A 19453-nucleotide genomic window follows, 5' to 3' on the forward strand; every position below is an offset into this window, starting at 1 on the left:
GATTACTGTCATTGGGGAGCAAAGGTGAGAAAACTTTTGTTTTTCTAATAAAATAAACAAAAGCCCTCTTAATCCAGTTAAGATTAGCTACAAAATTGCAACAGATGATATCACAGAGAAGTTCATAAATTTCACTCTGTGTATAATTTGAAATGTTTTTTTCTCTTTCTCTCTCAAGTTTTTTTTTTTTTTTAAATGCTTAGAACTCAAAAGTTTAAAACAAAATGTTATATGTTGGTGGACCACTTAATAAACAAATCTCCCCTTGATTTATAAACAGTTTAATGACTTCATTCAGCATGTAAATATTTTTATTGCTCTTTATGCTTGCTCTACAGTATTATGGCAAATTAAACCTAATTTAATTCAACTAAAGCATGCCCTGCTTTGGCACATATTTTAATTTTATTAAAATACAGGGATGGTTTTTGGTTGTGGTGGTGTTTTTGTTCCTGATCCTGTGATTACATGGATGGTTGTAGTTATGCGTTACTACTATCAAAATCTAAATATGACCTGAAAATATTGAGCCTAACAATTAATGTCCTGAATTTACCTAAAGGTTTTTATTCGTATTTTTAGATGTGAAATTCATATAAAAGTTACTGTGACATTCATATAGAAAGTACTGAATGTTATATTACAGTAACAAGAGGTATCTTGCTTAACGTTATAATAACCAAAAAGTCATTTGAATAAGACAGAGAGGAAAGAGTAGTTGGGGAGACAGTCAGTTATCGAGATTTAAATCAACACTCTACTGTAGGCTATTTTTTAGTTTTGAATTAGCATTTGGACATCAGTTCTTCATCATCACTTGCACAAACCAGGGAATGATGCTTTTTAAGAGGATTTTGTGTCCTTTTCTGACCTACTTGGTAAGGACTTGCTGGTTGATTTATGAAAGATAATTAATTAAAGACCATTATAGGGCACCTGATTAGAATTCATGCAGTTGGACATTCTGTACAATTCTGAAAAATATTTTTAGCTAGTGATAGAAGGGTACTAGTAGCTGCTGTGAATTACTGTCTTTCACAAAGGCATAATTCATATGACTGTACATTTCCTTTTTTTAGTTTTAATTTTTAACATGAGAGTTATACATGCACAAACTTAAAAAAAAAATTTTACAAGGTTTTGTTTAAAACCAACAAATAGACTTCTGCACCTGTCCCTCATTTCCCCTCCCACAGGCAACTACATTCTCTGCCTTCAGGCAACTCTTACAAAATTAAGTCCAAAGGAAATTTATTTGTGTGTGTGTGTATTTTGTGTGTGTGCGGGGGGTGGGGGGTGATAAAATGTACGCACAGCTGACTTGGATAGGTAAAGGCGGTAATAAGGAAGGAAAAATAAGTATAGAACATTGAAGGAAATCTTTCATAGCTGGGCAACAGAAGATTGGATTTTGCTTTTTCTTCAGGTTTTCTAAAGAAAGTTTCCCTTTCACTATTAAGAAATTCATGACTATTTTCACAGCATATAGCTATGCTGACATTTGACTTTTTGGGAAAAGGATAAATTGAGTTATTTAATAATGACAGGACTTTAAATTGTGTTTCTATTGTCTGCCTAGGGGCTTTGTACAGATTAACAAATATTTGCAAGCATGGTTCTGGAAGATTTTCAGAAGGTTATTCTTAATTTTGGGGAAGAGAGATAAGGATATATCTCTTATATATATCCAAGGGGTGGCAAGTTATGTTGATAATTCCTTCTGGTAGAGAAGGTGAAAAGAATAATTATTGTAATATATGTACCTCTTATAGTCGCAGTATGTTTATTGCAACTGTATATTAGAAATCTTGATACAAGCAAAACCCTGTGACTATTAAATCATTTGTATAGTTCAAAAAAGGGAAATTCTGATGGAATGTGGCACAGTTCCTATAAATCTGTGACTGCTGATATATTGCTAATCTCTTATATGAAACACCCTGGATCTTTAAAAGGCTTAATAGCATTTTATTAACCAAAACATGTTATTTGGCAGTTTAGTGTGGTGTATTAGAGCATGTGTCCTGGAGCCATACTAAACCCAAATCAAAGCAAACCCACTGCCGTCGAGTCAATTCTGACTCATAGTGATCCTATAGGACAGAGCAGAACTGCCCTATAGGGTTTCCAAGGATATAAATCATTATGGAAGCAGACTGCCACATCTTTCTCCCACAGAGCGGTTGGTGGGTTCAAACCACCGACCTTTAGGTTAGTAGCCAAGTGCTTTAACCATTTTGCCACCAGGGCTCGTTTTGAAGCCATACTATCAGGGTTTAAATCCTGGTTCTGCCACTTATGAGTTAATTAAACTAGCCACATGTCAGTTTTCTCATCTGTAAAATAGAGAAGATAATCAGGGTATTATGATAAATACAAATTAATACATGTAAAGATTTTTAAGTGGTATGTTGCACCAAGTGAGTGCTCAAGAAATGTCACCCCCACCCCCACCCCCACCAGCACGAGGTTTTCTTGAACTGAAATCCATAAAAGTACATTTGGGGAAACATAAGTGATAAAAGCAACACAAAGACTAGTGCCTTACCAGAATGTCATTGTAATGGCTGGAATGATCAACTCCAGTGGCAAGTGTGCAGTTGGCTCGCTCTTCTCATTACAGTTGTGGTTGTGGTTAAGAGCTATTTTTCTCTAGAAACTAAACGATTTTAGCTACCTTTATTTTCTAAAGAATTCCAGACTTCATAGTGCAGTAGATTTGTTTGAACAGTAAAACCAAGAAACTATAAATAGTTTTTGCTTTCCACTCCCCATATCTGGTTTAGACATAACTCCTAGCATTTGTACGTTTTCCCTAGGAATCAGTGAAAAGATTGGGAATGAACCTGAACTATGAACCTGCCATTGGAAGATGTAATTTTAGTCAATTAGTGGCCACAAGTAGCATTTGATTTTTTGAAAGCTCTTTTTCTTTATCAGCATTTTATGGCTGCTGGTGATAAATGATGAGAATTCTCGCTCACAGTTGTTATTTTTAACTGTAGTTTGAAACTCCTCAGTTTCCTGCAAGATTAAGCTCTCTGTTTAAATGTTATAATTTTCATTACTAAGCCATCTTTTCAATTTTACTTTACAGATCAGCAGTCAGAATTTTGAAGGTCACAAACTTTCTGATGGTGGTAGTAAGCCATGGCAGCAGATGACAAAGTTGCCATCTTAACAGATGATGAAGAGGAACAGAAGAGAAAATATGTGCTTGCCGATCCCTTTAATGGTATTGCCAGGGAACCCGAACCACCTTCAAATGAAACAGCCTCCTCCGCAGAAATGTCTGCTATCCCTGAGGAGGAAATAGACTGGATAGAGAAACATTGTATTAAAATAAACAACGATCTTCTCATTTCCAAGGTCTTTTATTTTTTCTTTTACTCTGCCTATGGCTCTCTTTACCCCCTTTTGCCTGTGTATTATAAACAGCTGGGAATGTCCCCAAGCCAGAGTGGACTGCTAGTAGGTATTCGATACTTCATAGAATTCTGCAGTGCCCCCTTTTGGGGTGTAGTTGCAGATCGCTTTAGAAAAGGCAAAATTGTCCTCCTCTTTTCTCTTTTATGTTGGGTTCTATTCAACTTGGGCATCGGATTTGTCAAACCTGCTACCTTGAGATGTGTACCAAAGACTCCCCCAACAACTCGCCCTACTAACGCAAGTCACCTGCTAACCATCCTGCCAACGAATTCCTCCATTACCTCTTCTCGTACTATTCTTGGCTTCCCATCACCAAAAACACGCGAGAAAAGGAATGTGCTTCCTTCCACTGGGCCACTGATGTTAGAAACAGAGACCAATATCTCAGAAACTGTTATCTTTTCAACAGCTCCAAGCAAGAGAAGTGAATCCACTCTGCAGCCTCAGATAGGCGAAATTACTGACCATATTATGGACTTGACCTTAAGCCCCATCACAGCAACCGCTGTCCCCCCAGGAAACATAACCAGGGAGACAACCACTGCTACTGTCACTACCACCAAGTTGTTACCTTCTGACCAAGTTACTCTTATTTATGATCAACAAGAAGTTGAAGCTATATTCTTGGTGATTTTGGTAGTTGTCATAATAGGAGAGTTTTTCAGTGCCTCTTCTGTCACGATTGTGGACACAGTAACACTCCAGTATCTGGGAAAACACAGAGACCGCTATGGATTGCAGCGCATGTGGGGTTCCCTGGGCTGGGGTCTGGCGATGCTCTCCGTGGGCATCGGAATTGACTATACCCACATAGAAGTGCTCATTGATGGAAAGGGGTGTAAGCCCCCTGAGTATCGGAACTACCAGATCGTCTTCATCGTCTTTGGAGTTCTCATGACCATGGCCTTGATTGTCGCTACTCAGTTCCGCTTCCGCTACAACCACTTCAACAACAATGATACTGAAGGGAAAGAGGTGGAGATCCCTCAGGTGGAAAGGAACAACTCCACAGAGTCCTCTGAGGAGACACCAACCACCACAAGCCACTCACAAGCCTTCAACTTTTGGGACTTAATCAGACTTCTTTGCAGTGTGCAGTATGGCTCAGTGCTGTTTGTGGCTTGGTTTATGGGTTTTGGATACGGCTTTGTGTTCACCTTTCTCTACTGGCATTTGGAAGACCTGAATGGAACTACAACTCTCTTTGGGGTTTGTTCAGTCCTGAGTCATGTGTCTGAGCTGACAGCTTATTTTTTTAGTCACAAGCTTATTGAACTGATTGGCCACATCAGGTAAGAAAATGCTTACTATTCTCTTTAGCAAGTGAACTTTATCTTTTTTTTTTTTTTTGGAGCCCTGGTGACACGGTGGCTGAAAACTCAGTTGCTAACCAAAAGATCAGCAGTTTGAATCCACCAGCCACTCCTTAGAAATCCTATGGGGCAGTTCTATTCTGTTGCTATGCGTCAGAATTGGCTCGACGGCAACAGGTTTGGTTTTGGTTTATTACTGCGCCTTAGCAAGTGAACTTTACCTTTTTATAGTTTATAGCTCCTTTAAGCACATTTTATGTTATAATTTGTGCTGGGGGTCAGGTGGGCATGGAAATGGAGTTTTTTTTTGTTGTTCTTCCTCCTTAAGATAGAAACAAAAGGAAGACTGTAAGGAACCCACTTGGATTATCTAAAACAAAAAAATGGCTGCCACCTCTCTACTGCCCCTCAGAAAAGGTGTATAAGCTGCTTAGCTGTGTGCTAAGAGACTCTTACAGTAAATGTTTTCAGGTGTAGGACCTCCAACCTAGCAAACTGTATTATTCCATGGACCTTCCAGGGCCCGCCTGTGTCAGGCATTTATAAAGGCAGGCTTAACTGGATAAAGTAGATTTTTTTTCGGCCTTCATTTATTCTCAGCCACTTGCTGTCACAGATAGATCTTGAGGATATAAAGATATCCATTACGTTTAACAACACTGTGTGGTCATTATATGGAAGAAAGATGTGGCAGTCTGCTTCCATAAAGATTACAGCCTTGGAAATCCTATGGGGCAGTTCTACTGTGTCTTACACAGTCTCTGTGAGCTGGGATCAACTTGACGGCAATGAGTTTGGTTTTTTTGGTGGCTCCCTATAATCCTTGCACCATGGTTCGTGGAGAAATGTCATTTTTTTTCCTGATTGTTATGTGGGTCTCTGCATTCTTATCTGCCATGAAGACATGGAATACTTAAAAATCATTTTCCTACTTAAAATTTCCCAAGTAATCCTTTCAGTCAAAAAAATCTGTAAATGCCTAGTGTTTCTTGTGTAATGTTTCTGTCCACTAATGTTTGCCTGAAGCTGACTGAACAGTACCTTGCTCTTTCTAAGTCTTTCTGCTCTGTGGCTGGCTTTAAAATGTGGAGCTGGATACACTTAAAACATTCTTGCCTCATAGAAACGTGGTATGTCTGTTTCTAAAACATGAAGTTGCAGTAACTAAAAGGAAGCAACCGTGCATGTATGATAGTCTTTATGCTATCCTTCTGAGAAATTAAAAAGGAGATAGAGACATGATGACACACTTAAGAAACATTGATCTTTTCTTCTTTTCATTTCTAAGTGAAGAAATATTTTTGAATTTAAAGTGTCAACCCAATATCAGCCTTTTCCACAGACGATAGTGAATATTTTTTCTTGTTTTTCGGTTTTGCTTTGGGAGGCTGTGTCCTGTTTCTTCTCTTTCTCAAATCTTTGTCCCCTTTGTTGCCACTAAACAAAGTCAGGCACTGTGTGGATGCTTCCTGGATGCATAGACTGCCTGAGGCATGTCCGTGGGACCAAGCTGAAAAGAGCCTTATAATACCAAGGGTTTCAACGTCCTTTATCCTTGTCCATACCGTGTTTACGTTCTCTGAGCTGTGTGGCTTGACTGTGATGACTTAGACTCTTCTCTTCAGCTTGGGTATGTGCTCAGGATCTTACCTCAGCTGACAGTATCTTTAAAATCACAGTCATTTATTCCCAAAAAGGTACCCAGCTAGGTCTTACCAGTGAGTGCAGTTCCTGGAAGTTATTATATAATCAGTCAACAGCATTAGTTGAATGCTGACTCTGTATTGAGTATGTGACTTGGTTCTATTTTTAAAGAAATTGTTAGCTTCTTCTCACCAACTGAGAAAAGAAGGGTCTCTTCTGCCTTTGCCTTTTGTCTGAAGTATTTTCATGGAGTCCCTCAGCGATGCAAGTGGTTAATGCGCTCAACTGCTAACTGAAAGGTTGCCTCAGAAGAAAGTCTTGTTGATCTACTTCCAAAAACTCAGCCCTTGAAATCTCTGTTGAGCTCAGTTCTACTTGGACACACACGAGGTCCCCAGGAGTCAGAACTGACTTGACAGCAGTTGAAAGAAAAAAATACATATTTTCCTGTTAAAATACGAGTGAGTTTTCTACAACTTTTGGTAATTACATGAACTTACACTTGTGCTTGATTTTCTTTCCTATTATTAGTTACTCATTACTTAAAAACCTATAATTCACTTAAGTGGAGCAGTAACCTTAATTTTCTAGTTTTATATACAAAAAGCATCTTCCTTTTCTTATTTAATATGTTTTGATGTATTAGACAAAGTTAGCTCTTGTGGCCACCTTGCTGCTGCCAAGAGCTTGCTGGGATTCCATCAATATGTGGTCGCTTACCTCTTTCGAATTTTAATATTAAAATTTATTAATTATTTTAAATACTTTTGAAAGATTTTGATAGCTAAAGAAAGATTATAGCCACATACCCAGGTAGAATGGATATGTTTCTTTTAGAATTTTGGAGGTCTAATCAGGCAAGGGAAACCCTGGTGGCATAGTGGTTAAGTGCTATGGCTGCTAACCAAAGAGTTGGCGGTTCGAATCCGCCAGGTGGTCCTTGGAAACTCTATGGGGCAGCTCTACTCATCCTGTAGGGTCGCTATGAGTCAGAATCGACTCGACGACACTGTGTTTGGTTTGGTTTTTGGTAATTAGGCAAGAAGAAGCCCTGGTGGCATAGTGGTTAAGGGCTGCTAACTGAAAGGTCACCGGTTCAAACCACCAGCAGCTCTGAGAGGGAAAGATGTGGCGTTCTGCTTCTGTAAAGATTACAGTTCTACTCTGTCCTGTAGGATCGCTATGAGTCAGAATCAACTTGATGGCAATGGGTCTGGGTTTTTTTTGTTTTAATCAGGTATTGGTTGTTTAGTTTTGGGGGGTTTAAAAGTGTAGTATGACAGTTTAAGCTTTTACTGGAAGAATATCATACATTAAAAAGCTGATGAAGAGAAATTATCTATCTGTGATTTCTTACCCTTTATGTATTCCTTGTAGGAATTCAGCATTATGTGGCTATCGTACTGGGAGTTTGTTTTTAGGGAGTCAGTAGTACAGAAAATTTGTAGATATCTCCATGTGGTCAGTAGTGGATTTCTTTATATAGATTCACAATGAAGAATAATTCACACTGAAAAGCAATTTTTTAAATTAGCATGCCCACTGTTAAGCTGCTTAGGTTCTTTTTCATTTTGCCTTTTTTTTTCCTAATCTGCTGAGAGTGAGATGAAGCCACTTAGTATTTTAACAGTTTGGGCCCAGTTTTTCAGGAAACAACCTGTGAGTCTAAACACATATACACACAGTAAATGATTTCTGTTTTGAGTTTGGATTTTGTCCTTCTCTGGAAAGTGACTTTCTCAAGCAAGTAGGATAATACTTAATATTTCCACTAAAAAAGTAGATTTAATTTGAAATCACAAAACTCTAGAATATACAGCAAGTATATTTCTAGCCCAATTTATAAAAAAAAAAAAAAAGTAACCAGACTTATTTAACTACAGATAGAAATGTATCTTAGGAGAATAGTCACCTCGCTGAATGTTTCAATAGCCATGCGTAGGGTTGTGATCAAAATGAATTGCAAAAAATCATTTGTAAATTTGTAAATCATCACTATCCATGTTAGGCCACCACCTATGTTGTTTAATATAAATTTGTTTATATTTTAAGGGTTATACAAAAATTTACCCAAGCAATCTGTGATGTTGCCCTGAAATTCTTATACTCAAGGTCAGTTTTACCATGCAGATGTTATCCAGAAAGGATTATAATAATAATTGTTAACCATTACCTGAAACCAAACCCATTGCCCATCAAGTTGATTCCTGCTCATACCAACCCTAAAGGACAGAGTAGAGCTGCCCCACAGGGTTTCCAAGGCTGTAAATCTTACAGAAGCAGACTGCCATATCTTTCTCCCATGGAACAGCTGGTGGGTTCCAACCGCCAACCTTCCAGTTAGCAGCTAAGTGCTTTAATCACTGTACCACCAGGGCCCCTTCTTGTTAACCATTAGTTACTGCTTAATAGTAGCTAATTTATCCAAATAAGTCAGCCCGTCAGTTTGGGAAAGAAATGTGTACACGCTGCAGATATCAAGAGGAGAAAGGCACAGGCTTTCTTGATGGGGCACTGCAGAAGACTCAGGCAAATAGGAGATTGCTGGGCTACGACTCAGCTGAGGGCACATAGGTCGTGGTGTATGATAAACATGCTGTCATTGGAACAACAGACAGTAAGTATTGCAGGAGGAAGGAGCCTTGCAGCTGGAATGATCAGGGAAGGCTTCCTGGAGGAAGCCCAATTTGACCTGGCCACTGAAAAGTTTAGAGAAGATTGTGTCTATGCTTTTTTGCTTCTCACTCCTCTCCCTTGTTTCTACACATCTTGTTGTGCCATCTTTGCTGATCCTGGACCCACTGGCTCTCAGACCCTCTCCTCATCCTGTATGGTAGGGCACTGATTTCTGCAGGCTATGTTTCCTAGGATCTGATCTCCTGGCTTCTTCTTGGGTTCAGCTAATGCAGTGGTTCTCAACCATTAGACTCATCAGAAAAGCCTTTTTTTTTTTTTTCTTTTTTTTAAATATGGAGCGATTCATGAGCTTGCATGTCATTCCTGTTCAGGGTCATGCTAATCTTCTCTGTATCAGTCCAATTTTAGTGTGTGTGCTTTTGAAACAAACATTTCTGGGAGCTTTTAAAACTTCCAGTGTTGCACATTAGAACAATTACACCAGACTTTCAGGGGTGCACCCAGGCATTTCTACTTTTAAAGCTCCTCAGTTGATTCCTGTGTGCAGTCAGGGTTGATCACCACTGAGCTAATGAGAGGCACAGGCATGGGTGGAAGGTTAGAGGGAAGGAGGAAGCGGAAAAAAAAAAAATGCAGGAATTTCTTTCTTTCCAGTTCATGCAACATCTTTGTGTGAGCTTTGGAGATTGTTCCTTCTAATCTTTTCAGATGGTTCTTTCCCTGGCCTCTTGTAGTCTTCTCACATGCGTGGGCTCATGAGTACTGAGTACTTTAGGGGAACCCTCTGCAGACCTCTCCTCTCCAGTACTTGGCTCTGCTCCTTGGACTTCCAGCCCCGTGTTCTCAATTTAGGGAGACCTCCATGCCCTGTTAGGCAGTGACTGTAATAGCTGCTACATCTCTTTTACGGCTCCATTCACTATGGGTGAGCCCAAGCCCTGGTAACAGTGCCTCTTCCTTTTAGCCTTCTAACCAAGGCATGTAGAGGCTGCTTGTGGTTCTTTCAATCTGCTCTGGCTTCTCAGCTCTTCCAAAACCTATCTAACCAAGTCCCTGAATTAAGACGGATTGGTGCCTGTTTCCCTACTTAGACCCTGACTCATGTGCCATCCTTCACAGCTGAGGACTCTTGATAGTAATGCCACAGAGAAGGGTTAGAATGGAAACAGAATAACTCAAGTCTTAAGAAAAAAAAAAAAAAGCTCATGGGCCTTAAACAACTTTTTTCCTTCTAATTCCTTAAGGGAGAATTATTTCTTTAAAAAAAAAATTTTTAATTTTTATAATAATTTTGAAATTTTAAGTTATATGTACTCTAGAGGAGCAAGTTTTAACTCTATTATTTAAAAACCAAAACCATGAATATTTGTTCAGTTTAATCGAATAAGCGGTTATTTAGGACTAGAGAATTCCAGATTATTAAGATGCAGGGAATGAGCACTAAAGTAAAGAGAGTTGGAAAGACTGAGAGGGGTGCTTGGAAGCCAAATGGATGCTGGGACCAGGAACATAAACTTTATCTGGTGGCACTTGAGAACCATAGCAAGGTTTGAAGTAGGGAAGGACCATAGATTTTCACATGGGATGATCACTGTCGTTGCAATGCAGAGAATACCTTCGAAGCAGGGAGCCTACTGAGAAGGCTCATCCAGTAGTCCAGGTGAGAGATGATACAGGCCTGAGCTACAGTAGTAGTGACAGAAATTGAGAGGATGGTGAATTTGGGAGGTAAAATTGACAGAATGATTTGGATGTGGGAATTGAGGTAGAGACTCCTGAGTTTCCAGTTTGACTGCATGATGGTTCCACTTAATCCAGTAGGAAATGTAGGAAGGAGATGCAGAATTGGGGGCAGGTGTATCTGAATTCGGTGTGGGGTTTGTTTAGTTTGAGGTTGGAACATCTAGATGGGAATATCTACCAGGCAGTTGACTATGAGAAGTCTGAGCTTGAGGAGATGGATTAGGATGGGATACAGATTTTGGGATAAATCCATGAATATGGATGAGCTCAACAAAGAAATCTTGTGGTCTAAGAAGAGAAATGGATTGAGGAAAATCCGTTACTCTTGTCTCCAAGATAATATTCCAAGTTTCTGATTTAATTGAAATTGATGGTCTAAGTTTGTGTTTGTTTTTTTTTTAAAGTAAATATCTTGAGAATATTTTATGTTGTGGGGAATTTTGTTGTGGTATTTATTGTAACCTGTTTCCACATCTTGTTTCAGGAGCAAATGACTTCCTGAGCAACCCCCACCTCCCCGGTGCCATTGCCTGAGCTAGGCACCAGCCAAGCAAGAAAGAAAGAGAAAAAGAAAAAAATACAGGGAGTGGGAATATAAGGAAAAGAGATGGAGAGAGAAAAGTAGAGAAAGTAAATAGCTACTTACATTCTCTCCGGGGGTAGGTTTCTTCCTGTCCTTATCTATGAGAGGCAGTCACATCATGGTTACAGGCAAGGGCTTAGGAGTCAGATCACTGCATTCAGAGCCTGGCTCTGCTGCTTGGGACCATGTGACCTTGGTTTTGTATCTTTGTTTTGTCACCTGTAAATGGGGATATTAATAGTACCTAACTCTTAGGTTGTGTTTTTAATTTATTTATTTTTCCTTTTTAAAATTTTTATTGTGCTTTAAGTGAAAGTTTACAAACCCAGTCAGTCCCTCATACAAAAATTTATGTACACCTTGCTATGTACTCCTAGTCGCTCTCCCCCTAATGAAACAGCACACTCCTTCCCTCCACCCTCTATTTCTGTGTCCATTCAGCCAGCTTCTGTCCCCCTCTGCCTTCTCATCTCCCCTCCAGACAGGAGCTGCCCACATAGTCTCATGGGTCTACTTGATCCAAGAAGCTCACTCCTCACCAGTAAAATTTTCTATCCCATAGTCCAGTCCAATCCCTGTCTGAAGAGTTGGCCTTGAGAATGGTTCCTGTCTTGGGATAACAGAAGGTCTGGGGACCATGACCTTTGGGGTCCTTCTAGTCTCAGTCAGAACGTTAAGTCTGGTCTTTTTATAAGAATTTGAGGTCTGCATCCCGCTGCTCTCCTGCTCCATCAGGGTTTCTCTCTTGTGTTCCCTGTCAGGGCAGTCATCAGTTGTAGCTGGGCACCATCTAGTTCTTCTGGGCTCAGACCGATGTAGTCTCTAGTTTATGTGGCCCTTTCTGTCTCTTGGGCTCATAATTACCTTGTGTTTTTGGTATTCTTCATTCTCTTTTGCTCCAAGTCGGCTGAGACCAATTGATGCATCTTAGATGGCCACTTGCTAGTGTTTAAGACCCCAGACACCACTTTCCAAAGTGGGATGCAGAATGTTTTCTTAATAGATTTTATTATGCCAATTGACCTAGATGTCCCCTGAAACCATGGTCCCCAAATCCCCACCCCTCCTACGCTGGCCTTAGAACCATTCAGTTTATTCAGGCAACTTCATTGCTTTTGGTTTAGTCCAGTTGTGCTGACCTCTTCTGTATTGTGTGTTGTCTTTCCCTTCACCTAAATAGTTCTTGTCTACTATCTAATTAGTGAATACCCCTTTCCCACCCTCCCTCCCCACTCTCATAACCATCAAAGAATATTTTCTTCTCTGTTTAAACTGTTTCTCAGTTCTTATAATAGAGGTCTCATATAATATTTTTTCTTTTGCAGCTGACTAATTTCATTCAGCATAATGCCTTCCAGGTTCCTCCATGTTATGAAATGTTTCATGGATTCGTCATTGCTCTTTATCAATGTGTAGTATTCCGTTGTGTGAATATACCCTAATTTATTTATCCATTCATCCATCGATGGGACCTTGGCTGCTTCCATCTTTTTGTGTTGTACAGTGCTTCAATGAACATGGGTGTGCATATATCTGTTTGTGTAAAGACTCTTATTTCTCTAGGCTATATTCCAAGGAGTGGGATTGCTGGATCGTATGGTAGTTCTATTCCTAACTTTTTAAGGAAGCGCCATATCAATTTCCAAAGTGGTTGTACCATTTGACATTCCCACCAGCAGTGTATAAGTGTTCAAGTCTCTCCAGAACCTCTCCAACATTTATTATTTTGTGTTTTTTGGATTAATGCCAGCCTTGTTGGAATGAGATGGAATCTTACTGTAGTTTTGATTTGCGTTTCTCTCTTTTTTTAATGGCTAATGATCATGAGCATTTCCTCATGTATCTGTTAGCTACCTGAATGCCTTCTTTAGTGAAGTGCCTGTTCATACCCTTTGCCCATTTTTTAATTGGGTTATTTGTCTTTTTGTAGTTGAGTTTTTGCAGTATCATGTAGATTTTAGAGATCAGACGCTGATCGGAAATGTCACAGCTAAAAACGTTTTCCCAATCTGTAGGTAATCTTTTTACTCTTTTGGTGAAGTCTTTGGACGAGCATAGGTGTCTGATTTTAGGTGCTCCCAGTTATTTAGTTTCTCTTCTGGTGTTTGTGCATTGTTAGTAATGTTTTGTATACTGTTTATGCCATGTATTCATTTTTTATTTTTAATGAAGATAAAATGAGGTAAAATATGACAATTGCCTAGAAGAGTATCAGGCATATATTAGGAGTTTAGTTGATATTTTTTTTTGTTATTATTATATTGTCAGTTTTCTGATAATTATGTTGCTTGTAACTATAAAAATAAGACCCATTTAATCTGGTAAAAATACAGGCGACATGGTAAACTATAAGAAGTGTTCAGATCATTAAGGCTGCAGAGGCAAGATGTTTGTGATCTTTGTAATAACTAACATTTCACCTCAAAAATAACCTAGTCAAATAGAGATTTTTTTTCCAATTTCTGATGATGTATAGACTGTAAAATGACATGGAATTGTATTAAAATGGAAGTGCTCTACCTGATGTAGCCATTATGGAATGTTTTGCTCTTATAAATTATAAGGTTGTCTTTCAGAAGATTAGTCTAGTTTGCTCAAAGTTAATCAGTGCTAGAAAACAAAGTTATCTTTAGATTTTTGTAGGGTGGGTGTAAAAAAATGCTTATTTTATGTAGCCTGGCTTGTTAATGAGATAAAATACTATGACTGTTCTTAGCATTGGTAAACTGAGGCGTGTTTGGCCTGTGCTTTCTCTGCCTGAGCAGTATAGCTCATCGACTGGCTTCAGGCCCAAGTTATGGTTATTCTTGGTCACGGCACTGGTTTTTCACAGAGGTAGGAACAACATATAGGCCAACCAACATACAGGCATTATTTTGTTTATTGAAAAATGAATAGACTGCTGTGTCCCTATGGGTGAAGAATATAGTTTAGCCACATCAATTCTGTTGTAACATCTAATGCCAGTTTTAAAAACTTAAAGTAAATGAGAGCCATGTCGCAGTGGACTAGGAGTTTACTCACAAGATCTGAGGAAGACAGATTTAAAGTGATCCTATTCTTTGCTTTTTTCACTATAAGCCACCACCATACTTCTGAAGTCATCATCATCTACAGCTCAGTCTTGTTATTTTTTGGAGGTTGTTAGTTTTTGTCTGAGGAGCCCTGGTGGTACAGTGGTTAAAACACTCCACTGCTAACAGAAATGTTGGCAGTTTGAAGCCACCAGTGGTCCATGGGAGAAAGATGTGGCAGTCTACTTCCATAAAGATTACAGCCTTGGAAACCCTATGGTGCAATTCTACTCTGTCCTATAGGGTCACAATGAGTCGGAACCGACTTGATGGCAGTGGGTTTGGTTTCAGTTCTTGTCTTACAATTTTCTTTTCTTCAAAAAAAAAAGAAAATCAGAGATTATATTTTTTCATTTATTGTATAAAAATGACAATGAAAACATAAAAGGAAGCAAATCTAAAGCTACAGTGTAACTCTTATAATTGGTTAATCAGCCAAACATTTTTACCAGGGTTAAAAACAATATCGCTATGTGTTACTTTATTGTTACAATTACAAAAGTAGGTGTTTGGATATTAAAAATCAGCCCTGCTTTCTTTAAAAAGCAGTTGTTTTATAAAGATAAATGTTTTTGGCCCCATTTTAAATGTCTACCCTTTTATACAAAAATCACGTAGTGAAAAGAAATGACATTACTGCGTTCCTTCTCTTCACACTGTATTTTGGTAAATTAACTCTAGCATGCTAATCTGGAACAGATTTAGAAATAAAATAGTCCAGGCCCCTCATTTGACAGCTGAGAAGCTATAGCTTGCCTGAGGACACAAGGCCTAAAATCTTCCATCCTTCAGGTATGGCATATGTGCTAAGTGGAGCCTTTTGAGTTGAACTGACCTGGCTTTCGTTCTCCGTTTGCGCCTTTCTTTTCTTAGCTGGGCAATCTCTGGCAAGCTGCATAACTTCTCTGAGCTTTAGTTCTACCCACATGTAAATCTGATTGGCAATACTTATAGGGGTGTCCAAGAGAATTACACGAGAATTTATGGAACGTATTCAGCATGGAGTCAGCAGATGGCGAGGATGCAGTAAGCAGTAGGAGCTGCTCTAATTATTATTATTATTGGTGGGAGGTGGTGGTAGTGTTCATATTCTTTGCTACTTGAGAGCTACTTATTTTTAACTCATCAGTAGTAAGAGAATGTAGACTCTACTTACTTTACATGCTAAAAACTAGGACACAAGTACGCTGTATGCCCTTTTTCCAGAATATTCTTAATTTAAAAAAATCACATTTCTTCATTAAAGGACTAAAATCTTTTTGGCTGTACCAGTCTTTCTCAACTGGTGTTCTCACCGAATCACAGAACATAGAGAATGATTTGATTGACTGTTTTTTCAATTCTCCAAAAGATGGTACATAATTAGTACCATTCTAGATGCATAAACAGAAGCTAATTCATTTCATACAGTGGATGCCTTAAACATTATGGTTTATTTCATTCCTGGAACCCTGGTTTAGAAAGGTCATTTACAAAGTCAGTTGGGAAAAATGATATAATGCTTCTCTTTTCATTAGAATAATTACTTTAAAATAAAATTCAGAACGTGATAGTATCTAAGCGGTTATTTCTTCCTGTAAGTAACTGATTCTCTGGGCAAAAGGAAGGTTATTTTTGTCCTTCCCCTTTAAGCCCTAAGGATTACAGAGCACTGACTTGAAAACAGTCTTCTCTTTTACGCGGGTAGGTGATTTGCCAAGGGAGATAGAGCATACATTAAACTGTGGTGCCAAAAGATAGATATATTGTCCTGCTTCCTTTATGATGAGTTAAGAGTATGAATTTTAATATTTCTCAAGTTTATTTAAGTTTTAAAAATCCCACCCAAACAGTAGCACTCTCCAATAGTGAGATTACTTTTGCCACCATGAAATGATCTTCAGGTTTTTCCCCTGTCCTGTGATAAGGTTTAGTTTCCTGAGACCAAGCTTGGATTTAGCCTGGCTGAGCTTTATCTGTTTTTAATCATTATAAAATTATTACAAAGTCTAAGGAATTATAAGAGTACCTATTTTATAAACAAGAAAGCCTAATTGGAGACTCAGTGTATCCAAGGTCCCCAAATCTCTTCAATCGCTGAGAGACTGTCTATGTAGAAGTACAGAACTTTATTAAGTCATAAGGCTCAACCTACCATAACTGCTGAGCTTCCTGAAAAACAAAGCCCATTGAAAAGTAGTTCTAAGTGGGAGAGCTATATATATATCAGTGGTAGTCTGCCCGGTGACTCACTGGGCTCTGAATTAGGAAGAAAAATTGTTTGGCAGTATCATGATGTTTCTAAACTTTGCGGGAAGGGGGGCCATTCCATCTATAAAGAAACTAATGAAACATGCATTGTGAACTAGAAATCCCTAGTTGGTCACAGAAAATCTGCAATAGCTACATATTTATTGATGCTAACTCTGGGCATACCCAACCCAGGACTACATACTGGTGAGGGTTTTCCCCCCACTTGCCGTGGAGTCAGTTCCTACTCATGGTGACCCAATGTGTGTCAGAGTAGAACTGTTCTCCAAAAGGTTTTCAATGGCTGTTTTTTTGGAAGTAGATCACCAGGCCTTTCTTCCAAGGTGCCTATAGGTGGACTCAAACCTCCAACTTTTTGATTAGCAGTCTAGTACCATTAACCATCTGTACACCCAGGGATTCCTACTGGTGGGAATACAGGAGATAAATACTTGGTTCTAGTTTCTCTGCTTTTTATACTCCAGATTTAAAGCTGAGCTTCAAAGTTAACCATCTAGAGAACTATGTAAGACTTTACCAAGTCTAGTTTAAAATGGGTCAGATTTGAAGAATCTGGGAATCCGCCAGTAGACTGCCCTAGAAACATGGTGGGCCTGAGTAAGGCAAAGGGAGAGGTCATAAGCCCTCACCACAAACCTTTATGAAGAGACCCTCTGTATACAGTGCTCAACATTTCAGGAATCCAAATAAATGCTCGCTCTCTGATTCACATGCACAATATAAGGTAGATTTAAAAGGATGTCGTGACACACGAGGTATAAGACGTTAGTGTATTTAGGGGTTTGAGATAGAATTGTTAACTTAACACACTCAATATTGGAGAATGGAGTAAATAGAGTTTTACTCATCAGAGGATACAAAGTTAATAATTTCTGGTTGCTCGTCTTGTTTTGCTGAGGATTGATCAGTGCCAATTTGTCACCATTGAGTTTTTGTTTTCTCATTTTGCACAAACTGGAGAGCATTGGAGTTGTTAAAATCTGAGCAACTCTAGGTTATTCCTGTCTGCTAAATCCTCAGTTAATATATGGAGGACACATAGGCTATATATTATATATGTCTTCCACAGTGTAGCATTTATGAAAAATAACCTGTCTCATGATATAGGAGCCACATGAAAAGCAAATTGTATATACACTCCCTAGTTCCACTCTTTAGGGTTTGGTGACTGTAAACCACCATCCCCGAAATAGCTAGCATACAGAAATGATTGTAACTGTAGATATTATTATTTATACATGGGTAGATTTCTATGTTCCTATTTCTTTCCCACTTCCTTACCTTCAAAGATGTTGATACTCATTTTTACAGGAAAAGCCTCTTAAAGCTATTTTGAGTATAGGTTTGTATTATTCAACTGTAAGCTGTAGAGGCTCAAAAATAGAAGAATTTATGATCAGAAGTTGAAAGTGAGTAATTTGGTTTTTATAGTCCTTTGAAAAGAAGAACATCTTTGCAAAGAAATATATTATCATATTATGTCATAGCTACCAGGCTGACTCGTTAATAACAGCATTACTGAAAATTGAACTATTCATAGTTCAGAACAAAAGGCTGTTGTTGCAAGCTAATGTAAGTGAATCCAGCACTTTTAGTTGTTGGTGTCACTTTGGTTTGTTTTATCTTCCACCTTCAATGGCTGGGTTGATTGAGGCACTGAGGTGGACTAACTCCATAGGAGCCGTAGCTTTTGTGGTCACAGGCTGCCCCTTCAGCATCTCATAGCAGAGGTAGTGGTTGAGGTGTACACTTGGAAAGTGTAGAGACGGCTCTTACAAATTCATTACCTAGAAAACCACTCTGGAGACAATTCAGCTCAAGTTGGATGTTCCTTATGGACTGAAAATTGCATTTTAAGGTATATGCCACAGGATACTTACTGCAGCTTTGTAACAGTGAAAAAGAGAAACAGCGTAAATATCCCTCAGTTGGAAAATGATACATTCAGTGTGATAGAGCCATATGATGGAATGTTATGCAGCAGTTAAAAGGAATAAACTAGATCAGTATGGAAAGCTATCAAAAATAAAATGTTGAATGAAAAAATTTCAGAGTGATATACAGTTTGGTATATTTCAGTAAATTTTAAAAACAAACTTTAAAAGTTATTGTGCATTTTTATCGATATATCTATATGTACAGAAAGATGTTTAAATTTCATTCTCCTATAGAAGAAACAAATACGCACACATATAATTATTATTCCAGCTGTGTATGTCTTAAAGAGACATATCGTGTCCAAATAGATCAGGTCAGCATTGGGAATTCATGCCCCTAATATGTACATATGTCATGATACAAGAAATAATTGGTAATCGTTCAACCATTTCAAGAGGTAACACGACCAGGAACCGATGGTACTGAAGGAAGAAGTCCAAGCCGCGCTTATGGCATTGATGAAAAACAAGGCTCCGGAAATTGGCGGAATACCAATTGAGATGTCTCAACAAATAGATGCAATGCTGGAGGTGCTCACTCGTCTATGCCAAGAACTTTGGAAGACAGCTACCTGGCCAACTGGCTGGAAGAGATCCATATTTATGCCTTTTCCCAAGAGAGGTGATCCAACTGAATGCGGAAATTATTGAACAATATCATTAATATCACATGCAAGAAAAATTTTACTGAAGGTCATTCAAAAGTGGGTGCAGCAGTATATTGACAGGGAACTGCCAGAAATTCAAGCTGGATTTAGAAGAGGATGTGGAAGGAGGGATATCATTGCTGATGTCAGATGAATCCTGGTTGAAAGCAGAGAATACTTGAAAGATGTTTACCTG

General features: G+C 38.7%; 2 protein-coding genes and 1 non-coding gene across 3 annotated transcripts in view; 1 reads left to right on the plus strand and 2 right to left on the minus strand.

Annotated features, from left to right (window-relative positions):
- Window positions 1-19453, plus strand: part of MFSD6 (major facilitator superfamily domain containing 6) — a 92447-nt gene that overhangs the window by 12523 nt on the left and 60471 nt on the right. Inside the window, exon 2 of the mRNA XM_049887679.1 lies at window positions 3098-4721. Within this exon, the coding sequence (XP_049743636.1) occupies window positions 3151-4721 (1571 nt within the window). The 5' untranslated portion in view covers window positions 3098-3150. The remainder of the gene's footprint in view (window positions 1-3097; window positions 4722-19453) is intronic.
- Window positions 9350-9455, minus strand: LOC126078632 (U6 spliceosomal RNA). Its single transcript, XR_007518115.1, has one exon. It is a non-coding gene; the product is annotated as a U6 spliceosomal RNA (small nuclear RNA).
- Window positions 10412-19453, minus strand: part of NEMP2 (nuclear envelope integral membrane protein 2) — a 102684-nt gene continuing 93642 nt past the window's right edge. Inside the window, exon 9 of the mRNA XM_049887688.1 lies at window positions 10412-11568. Coding sequence (XP_049743645.1) covers window positions 11565-11568 — 4 coding nt within the window. The 3' untranslated portion in view covers window positions 10412-11564. The remainder of the gene's footprint in view (window positions 11569-19453) is intronic.

The sequence above is a fragment of the Elephas maximus genome, chromosome 6, assembly GCF_024166365.1.
Source record: "Elephas maximus indicus isolate mEleMax1 chromosome 6, mEleMax1 primary haplotype, whole genome shotgun sequence".
In the NCBI taxonomy this organism is placed as follows: domain Eukaryota; kingdom Metazoa; phylum Chordata; class Mammalia; order Proboscidea; family Elephantidae; genus Elephas; species Elephas maximus.